Source organism: Trichomycterus rosablanca, chromosome 25, assembly GCF_030014385.1.
Source record: "Trichomycterus rosablanca isolate fTriRos1 chromosome 25, fTriRos1.hap1, whole genome shotgun sequence".
Classification (NCBI taxonomy): domain Eukaryota; kingdom Metazoa; phylum Chordata; class Actinopteri; order Siluriformes; family Trichomycteridae; genus Trichomycterus; species Trichomycterus rosablanca.
In genome coordinates, this window is record NC_086012.1 from 134,695 (window position 1) to 144,771 (window position 10,077).

Below are 10,077 nucleotides of genomic sequence, written 5' to 3' on the forward strand. Positions count from 1 at the left end.
CTGAACAACGGATCTGAATCATTCTGGTAACAAAAGCTGCAAAAATAATAAAAATCACAATTTATTTTCTTAATTAATGAATTATTTTGTTATCATCTCACTGAATGTATAATTATTAAATGTTATGAATTATTTTTACTGTCGTGTGATTCAATAACCAACACGAGAAAAAAAGCTAAACTTTTAATAAAATAATAAACACACACACACACACACACTTCACCTTCTCCAAACCTACTAGATCATAACAGAACTACACAATACGATCAAAAGTATGTGGACACGCCTCCCAGTTATTGTATTCAGATGTTTCAGCCACACCCACTGCTGAAATAAGATCAGTAATATGAGCTCTGGTGCAAAGAACACGATCAACAAGAATGTGCTCCAACAGGTCTGGTGTGCAGGAGCTTCAGACAACCCTGACCACGACCACAACCCTACCAGCATGGGCACAGACGGGCACAGAAATACTCCAAACTCCTGATGAGGCGTCCACATACTTTTATACACAGAGTAAATAAAAACAGCTGAATATTAATAAACCTAGAAAACCAGTCACCTTAAAAACAGCACCATGTACAAACTCATCCTCTCATCTGTAACAGTACAAAAGGGCTGGACCCTGACCATGCCTTAAAATTGCTTAAAGTTCATAACGGTGAACAGCGTCCCAAACCACCAACTGCTGTAGTAATATTGTACACACTCAGTGTGGTTTGGGACGAAGCCGCTGGCTTGAGGAGACTGGATGAGACTTTAGTGAAGATCGAAATTCATTCCCAAAGTCCAAATAAAACAAAAATCCTGGAGGGTCTAAACGAATGTAAACGTATAAAATACAGTGATGTAGAAACGTAGTAAAACAGAAATACATTTACACACACCGCTGTACAGTAACTCAACACGTCCTAAAAAATACAAACAATTCAGCCATGAATGAAACTTTTACATCTAATCAACCAGAACGTGGTGAAAAATAAGAAATACAATTATTTTAGGAGGATCCAAACCAGATCAGGTGATTAAAGTCCAGGACTGACTGATTAATCAGGTAAAAACCAACAAATCAATTAACAAAAGTAAAAAAAGTAAAATAAGTGCGTCTGAGGCCAAAACAGTTCATTACTGTGGAGGAAACAAGAAATATTTATAATATTTATAATTTCTGTATTCTAGTTTTACTGGTTTTATAAACGTTTTGTAACTTTTTAAAAATCTGATCTTCTGTGCTTACAGAGGTTTAATAAGTAAGAATTAATGATGTTTGTGTTATTATCACTGTTACTGTGTTCATTTACATCATCAGTGTAACAGGGTGAAGAAAACAGCTTCGGAACTAATCATTTCTAATCGTTACTGGTGGTTACTGGTCATTTCTAATCGTTTCTGGTGGTTACTGGTCATTACTAATCATTTCTAATCGTTTCTGGTGGTTACTGGTCATTTCTAATCGTTTCTGGTGGTTACTGGTCATTACTAATCATTTCTAATCGTTTCTGGTGGTTACTGGTCATTTCTAATCGTTTCTGGTGGTAACTGGTCATTACTAATCATTTCTAATCGTTTCTGGTGGTTACTGGTAATTTCTAATAGTTTCTGGTGGTTACTGGTCATTACTAATCATTTCTAATCGTTTCTGGTGGTTACTGGTCATTTCTAATCGTTTCTGGTGGTTACTGGTCATTACTAATCATTTCTAATCGTTTCTGGTGGTTACTGGTAATTTCTAATAGTTTCTGGTGGTTACTGGTCATTACTAATCATTTCTAATCGTTTCTGGTGGTTACTGGTCATTTCTAATCGTTTCTGGTGGTAACTGGTCATTACTAATCATTTCTAATCGTTTCTGGTGGTTACTGGTCATTTCTAATCGTTTCTGGTGGTAACTGGTCATTACTAATCATTTCTAATCGTTTCTGGTGGTTACTGGTCATTTCTAATCGTTTCTGGTGGTAACTGGTCATTACTAATCATTTCTAATCGTTACTGGTTGTTACTGGTTGTTACTGGTTGATGATGTAAATTCATGAGTGAAAGTTAAAGTTAAACAAAAGTTAAATAATGTTTTGATATGTTTGAAACTTATGATTCCTGTTTATTCCACACTGATCTGGTTATTAAAACCAGGAGTATGGGGAGCTGTGCCCTGACTGTAGAGGAACCGTATAAATTCCACACGACAGATCAGATTTAGGATTCAGATCCGCTCCTGAGGCGACTGGTTCAGTTTAAATTCACACAGCAGTGATTCTGAAATAAATCCGGTCTTTAACAGTAAGGATGATGATCTTATCCCTGAGCATGCCGGTAGGGGTGTCGGCGGTGGTTAATGTGGAGCCGGAGAGAGGAAGATGTTGAAGAGCACGGCGAAGATGAGGAAGACGATGTAACCCACGATACAGAACCAGAACCTCGGATCCTTCAGCAGCTTCTGATTATAATTAGTGAAGAAAACGTAACCGATCGTCATTCCAGCGATTCCTCCTCCGATATGAGCCACGAACGACACCTGCACACACACACACACACACACACATACATTATACACACACATTATACACACACACACACATTATACACACACACCATACACACACACATTATACACACACACACACATTATACACACACACCATACACACACAAATTATACACAGACCATATACACACACCACACACACACACCATATACACACACACCACACACACAAATTATACACACACCACACACACACACCATACACACACAAATTACACACCACACACACCATATACACACACAACACACACACCATACACACACAAATTATACACACACCACACACACCATACACACACACACACCATATACACACACACACACACACACACACACACACACACACACACAGACCATATATACACACACACCATACACACACAAATTATACACACACACCATACAAATCACACACACACACTACAAATCTTATACACTGCATACACACTGACAGCTGAATAAATTATTAATGAGATTTATATTTTAACAGAAGTGTTTTCAATAGAATTTATTTTGATTTCAGTCACAAACATTTATAATAGATTAACATCATCTCAGAGTTTTCGTTTTCATCAGGACTGTGTGAGATTAAATAAATAAGAATAAATGTAGTAAATTAGAAGACAGAAAAGATCTGAATAATTTTACCTTTAATCCAGCAGCATCAGTCAGGAATCTCCTGTACAGAGCGAAACCCACGTCTGTTCCAACTAAAACATCCAAAAATAGTAACATTTAATCATTACAGACACAAATGATCTATATAATATAATATAATATAAGATTCCTTTATTGATCCCCATGGGAGAAATTCGAGTGTTACAGCAGCTCCAGTACAGTGTAAGTACAGTAATCAGAGTAAATAACATGATCATCAGAGTGTGATGGTGGTGTGATTACTGACCGATCAGGACGATGACGGTGATGCGGAAAATTCCCAGCAGAGGAATCATCTCCCTAAAGTTCTGTACCGGAACAGAGAAACAACACGAGGGTTATTCATACACCAACAATAAATAACATTATTACTATTATTATTATTATTATTATTATTACACCTTTATTAATACTATGGTGATAAACGAATCTCCTTTAAACGAATCAAATGATTCACAAGCAAGAATGAATCAAATGAATCATTTTCATCCACAAACTGAAACAGAAACCAGATCAGATAAACACCCACTGTTCCCTCTGCCATCATTCATTTACATTCATTTACATTTATGGCATGTAGTGACGCTTTTATCCAACATGACTGACAATTTGAGCAATTGAGAGTTAAGGGCCTTGCTCAGGGGCCCAACTGTGGCAACATGGGGGTGGTTGGGCCTAAACCAGCAACCTTCTGATCACTAGTCCAGTACTTTAACCACTGAGCCACTGCTGCCCCTTTCATTCACTCTCTTACTTATTGACTGAGGGGTCTGATAAGGGTCAGTACATGAAGGTTTGTGTTTGAGGAGTTTGGTATGTTCTTCTCATATCCACATGAGTCACCTCCCACCTTACAGAATGAAGCTGGTCAGAACGATGAATGAATGTTTTACAGTCAATCATTCAGTCACTGATCAAACCCTGATCAACATCAATAAAATGTTCAAACCAGAGGATCAAAACTAAATCAAACACACAAGTGATAAATAAACTCCTCACCACCACGGCGTTCATGAAATATCCTCCGATCAGAGCGTAAACTCCTCCTGACGCCCCCACCAGAGCGCTGTACGGGTCAAAGATGGAACTGGCTAACGATCCTACAACACAACACACACTCACTTAAACACTTAAAGTCTCTACAGGAACACTACACCACAGTCTACCAAAATACAGATCAGAAAAATCAAGAAAAGTGTAAATATATCCGTCTCTAGGACTCCACCGAACCACAGTGAGAGTTAACATCTCCAATGAGAGGAATTTAGAACAGTGGTGAATCTACCCATGAACGACCGGAGCGGCAACTTATCCAGGTCCCCACACACGAGCTCCTACAAGAGCATGAACAAACCTGTGGAGCCTCCAGTCTCAGTTTAGGACTCCACAGTACAAAAGAGAGCAAACAAAATGTTAATCAGGGATGCGTCAGTGCTCGTTTATTAAAGCACCCGGAACATCCCTAAATTGTTTACAATAGGAATAACATCCAGGATTGTGTAGTTAGAACGTTACAGGAGCAGTGAAACGTGGTGGCGGTAGTGTGACGAGCTTTGGGACGTCTTGTCGTTCTGGAAGGAACGATGAATTACACTCTTTATTAGAAAATTCTGGGCATGGGTGTGGCTCGGGCGGGGCGGGGCTAAAGAACACTACTGCTGAGATCTGGGGATCCAGGGTTCGAATCTCGGCAGTGCTATCAGCCGGTCGGGCGAATGAAGGATCATTGTGTGATACCCGTTATGATTAGGGGGGTGAATACTTATTCACACCAGAACATTTGTGCACTGGAGGAGAAGATGATAAAAACCGGTCGCAGCTCAAACCACCGTGGGCTGCGTCTCATTTGCAAAGGTTTGATTAAAGTAAAAGCGCCGGCAGGAAATTGAGCTATCAGATGCAAATCAGCTTAAATTTCTTCGTCTGAAGCTCCAGACTCGCACCGTCTGAACTCCAGTCCGCTTACACCCAAACGACATCAAAACGTTTTATATTAAATTCTGCTTTTATTTTCCGCTCCCGCTGCTCTGACTCTGGTTGATCACTGAAAGCTGCTTCACACTCCTCTCAGGAGAAACTTTGAATATTCAAATCATTCAGAAGGTCTGAGGAGAACCAGAGGACACTTCATCCCCATCACTGAACTCAGGATCATGTCTTACCTGCCAGAACTCCGCCCAGGTACACCATCCCCACCTCGAAGCCTTTATGGACCAGTTCCAGCGGGATCCCGAGCAGCAGCTGCAGCACCAGGTTCCCCAGGATGTGCTGCACCCTGCAGGAGGGGAGACGGGGGGGTCCCAAAAAAAACATTCACTCAGAACAACAACCACAGAGTCAAAATTCAAAACAACAACAAATAAAATCTATGAACTTAAATCTCGGCTCTGCGACCGGTCGGCTGGGCGCCCCTAGTGCCTGCAGCAGACAAAATCGGCCACTAGTCTGCTGGGTGGGAAAAGACTGGACTAAAAAGTGGGCGTGGTCTTGGACGATGTGTAAGTGAAGTGGATGACCGTAGGGATCAGCACGTGACTCTCCGTGCGCAAGACCGACCTCACACACCGATCCACCGAAGTACAGGGGGATAAGAAGGTGCCAGAGGGAGGGCGTGTCAGGAGAATATACCCTCCTCATACACCATCAGGGCCTCCAGCAGAGGAACTGGCTACGACTAAACCAGGAGAAAATGCAGAATAAAATGTGAAGGTCGTACCCGGCGTGTACGAACATGTAGGAGAAGAACCGCCACGCCTCCTGACGGAACTCGGGTTTGTAGGTGAGCGGACTCCTCCAGATTCCCTCGTCCAGAGTGATCCACTGTTTCTGCGGCTTCCACGCGGCGTAGTAAACAAACACCGCCAACTAAAACACAGAACACCGAGGAGCAGGATTAACGCTCCACTGTTAGTGCTGCAAAATATATTTACACCCTCCTGATTTTATTTACATTTGCATGACACACCTGATCGGTTCAGACCTTCAAACTAAATTAAATAGAAGATGAAGATGACCTGAGTGAGCTTTAAATCATGGTGCTTCCAGCAGAACCAGAACTCCCATTTAACCCCAGGGCAGAATATCTGGCCACCAGTGAAGCCCAAACACAGTCGGGTTTCACAACACGACATGCAAATGAAGTTTGGAACTGAACCCCAGCTGAGACGCCACAGCAGGACCATAAACAGGCGACGGCTCATACTGGAAAACTTCAGTGGGACTGAATGGAAGCCATACTGGAGCGAAACTGGTGGTCTGAATGAGAACCATCTCCAGTTTGGTTGGACTTGGTGCTGTTACAGGTGGCAGAACCAGTTCTTTCTTCCACACAGAGCATGTTGGTGTTGGATAATATTTATGTGTGCTTCCTCTGGTTCCTCATTTTTCTTCTAATAAATGTAGTTTAAAGATCTAAAATAAAAAAGTCATCACCAGAAGTACCTGGACACCCGATCATAGGCTTGTTGTATAACTTTAAAACCACGAGCTCCTAAAATGGCTTTGCACAGAATTTTGGAGTGTGTCTGTTGGAATTTTAGGCCATTTAATCAAAACAGATTCTGGACGAGGATTCTGTCCACGCTACTGGGCAGAACCTCCTACAAACTACAGTGCATATGCATGAACAGACGTCAGGAAGGGCACAGATACGTGTAGGTTCTGTTTTGTCTCTCCACATGAGCCACATGTAAACAAACAGCAGTGCTGCTCGTGTAAACAGTAACTGTGTGGACGTGAGTTCGGTGAGGAACTCAAAACTTCTTGTACTTTTCTGTTGGTCTTTAATTTGAATATTCAGATTCACGTTCTCCTCTCGAACCCGACCGCGGCCCGCAGAGCGCTGAAAATAAACGCTTCATAAACGAGTTAAACCAGTCCTCCACCCCCCCCACGGACCCCTCACAGCTTTTACTCTTAAAGAACCAGAACTCATAACTCCTCTGACTGTAGGACGTTCTCTCGCCGTACCTCGGCGATGCTGATGAGGATGATGAAGATGGGAGGTGGGCAGCAGTTGGCTCGTTCCAGGTACGTCTCTCTCAGGTCCTCGGGGAGCATCCACTTGGAGATGGAGGTGTGGAACCTCCCGCAGCATCCGAGCTCCTGATCTTCCTCTTGCTCTTCCTCATCCGGTCCATCTCGCTCCACCTGAAAGGCTTCGCTCGCCTCGATGTCTGCGTCCCCCATCGGCACCTTTCTATCCATGAGACAAAAACATAATGAGTTCAGGGTTCAAATCCCCAGCCGTGCTGTCGGCCAGTCGGGCGTCCAGACATGACTGTCTTTCTAGGGAGGGTTTATTGATTTAGCAGTAACATGTGGACACCTACAGGCTGAACAGAAGTATTTACTATGCAAAAGTTTGTGCACCCTTGATTCAATGTCCTATTTTGTTTCATTTTAAGTTCAAACAAATAAAAACTGATAAATGCACAGTTACAGATTATTAATTTACTTCTTATTTACTTTTTCACAAGCTATGCTTTATGTTTATTTTATACAAAAAATTCAACTAATTAACAGTAACAGTGCATTAAATGTGAAGAGTTTATATAAAACGATCACTTATTAAAAAAAAAAGCCATCCAGAATAAATTCTCAAAACATGGAATTTAAACAGGTGCACAAACTTTTATATAAAATATGATCTTATAAAAGCCTTGATGAGATGATTAAGATTTCCTCTCTGATTCTCTCTGTTTTAATCTGAATGTGAATCTTTTGTTTGTTGTTTTGCACAAAGGAAAAATGGAATCCATGTTGCTTCCCACCTAAATCACTTAAAAATAAAATCTTATAACCTGAACATGAGCAGAATGAAATGAAAATGAAACCTTCACTCACCAAACCCGTTCACCTCTCTCAGCTCCGAATGTTTCCGAACTTCTCCGATCTGAGCCGAACTCGCTCCGAACTTCTCCCGCTGTGTTCGGCCCGGTGGGAGACGATTTCTCCTCTGGTGTGAGTATTTTTGGGGAGGTGGGGTGTGTTATCCCTCCTGTAGTGTATATATGGGGGTATCAGAGGTGTCTGTGTTCATGTAAATCCTCTCAGTCCGGGTCTGTGCTGCTGTAGTTCTGCTCCTCTCTGCACTAATCACCTCCTTCCTTCCTCTGCTCCTTCCTTTAGAGGCACAAACATCCGAGAATACCCCAGCAGCTCCTCTGTGTTTACTCCTCCACACACCAACAACATCAGCAAACACAAAAACAGCCAGGAGGAACCTCAGCGGCCATTACAGTGGGCACCACACCTGAGTGACGTCACAACACGGAAGCCGTGCACAGGTACAGGTGAGCAGCTCTAGTGGGGGGATTATATAAATGTAAACATTATCACTGCACATTACTGTCTGTGATTAAGCTCAACATCTGGATAAACACAGAGATTATATCTGAAATAGCACTAAAAATGCTTTTTTCCTTCAGTGTTTTAATGATATCACTTACAACTTAGCCAATCCACCTTCTGCATGTTTTTAAAAGGATGGAGAAAGCAGAGTAGCCGGAGGAAACAAGCAGGGAAAGAACATGCAAACATCCTGATAGTGACAGAGAGCAGCAATCGAAGCCCAGGAGCTCAGGAACCAAATTTCTGTGCAGCACCCACCCTGCCATTAGAGCCACTGTACCTTGTACCTGCCTCTGTGTGTGTGTGTGTGTGTGTGTGTGTGTGTGTGTGTGTGTGTGTGTGTACATAGACACAGTTATTAATATTACAGTGTATTTATATAATTAAGAGAATTTCTCTGTTGCATGTTTAAGCTCTACCACTAGATGGCGACAATCAATCAAAAATAAATTAAAATTTAAACACTCATTTACTTCTACAGATAAAGTACAGCCGCAAACCCACCTTCTGCATGGTTTAAAACCCACACAGCCACAGATACATGTAAATTCCTCACAGACAGTGACTGGATGTAAAGATGAAACCCAGTTCCTCACACTCAATTGGAGAAGACACCACAGATCCTTCACCACACTTCACTGTTCTTTTTAATTCACCAAATCAAGCTTGAATTTTGTCCAGTGTGACCAAACCTGAGGCCTCTAGTGGGGGGGAAAGACTTTCTTTAGACACGCTGTACAATTTTGCCTCTCTAACGCTCCTCCTCACAGAGCGGGAGGGACACGAACCTGTAACCTGTTGTTTATTAGGATTGTAACGTCATGTTTTACACTTTGGTTCCATTCATGACAGGAACGGTCGTTACTCATTACACAAGATTCATCAGGTCACAAGGTTATATCAAACACAGTCATTGACAATTTAGTGTCTCCGATTCACCTCACTTGCACATCTTTGGACTGTGGGAGAAAACCAGAGCTCCTGAAGGAAACCCACACAGACACAGGGAGAACATGCAAACTCCACAGGACCCAGACCTCCCCACCTGGAAAACGAACCCAGGACCTTCTTGCTGTGAGGTGACAGTGCTACCCACTTAGCCACCATGCCGCCCCTATAACCTGTTGTAGGCAGAATCACCACCTCGCTGCATGGTTAGAACTTCATGACTGTACTGAATATAAATATGAACATTTTCAGGTGTCCAGATATTTTTAGAGCTTGTTTGATGATTTGGTCTAAACTTTGGAGTAAATTTAGCACCCATCACCTCATATTTATACCCCACTCTAATAGAAACCTTCAGAGTTTCTAAACCCTCAGATCAACTTCATAAGATTTTATATGAATAAAAACTAATATTGAGCAAATAAAACATTTTTATTCCATTTTACAAGCAAACTGACCAAAATCAACTGAACATGATTTTATGTAATTTTTAATATTTCTGTTCCACACGTCTCCAGCATCAGGATATACTGAAACATCCACACCCATAACATATACAAATCACAAAGACGAGGCTG

The 10,077-nt window shown here is 41.8% G+C and overlaps 1 protein-coding gene across 1 annotated transcript; it reads right to left on the reverse strand.

Moving 5' to 3' along the window:
• Window positions 1-2,329: 2,329 nt before the first annotated feature.
• On the reverse strand, window positions 2,330-7,387 carry rhbdl2 (rhomboid, veinlet-like 2 (Drosophila)). Its single transcript, XM_062988039.1, has 7 exons — window positions 7,169-7,387; window positions 5,916-6,064; window positions 5,362-5,474; window positions 4,199-4,299; window positions 3,447-3,507; window positions 3,191-3,252; window positions 2,330-2,512 (listed from the first exon to the last, which is right to left on the reverse strand). Exons 1-7 carry the CDS (start codon window positions 7,385-7,387, stop codon window positions 2,330-2,332), a joined length of 888 nt encoding a protein of 295 aa, XP_062844109.1.
• Between the last annotated feature and the right edge of the window lie 2,690 nt (window positions 7,388-10,077).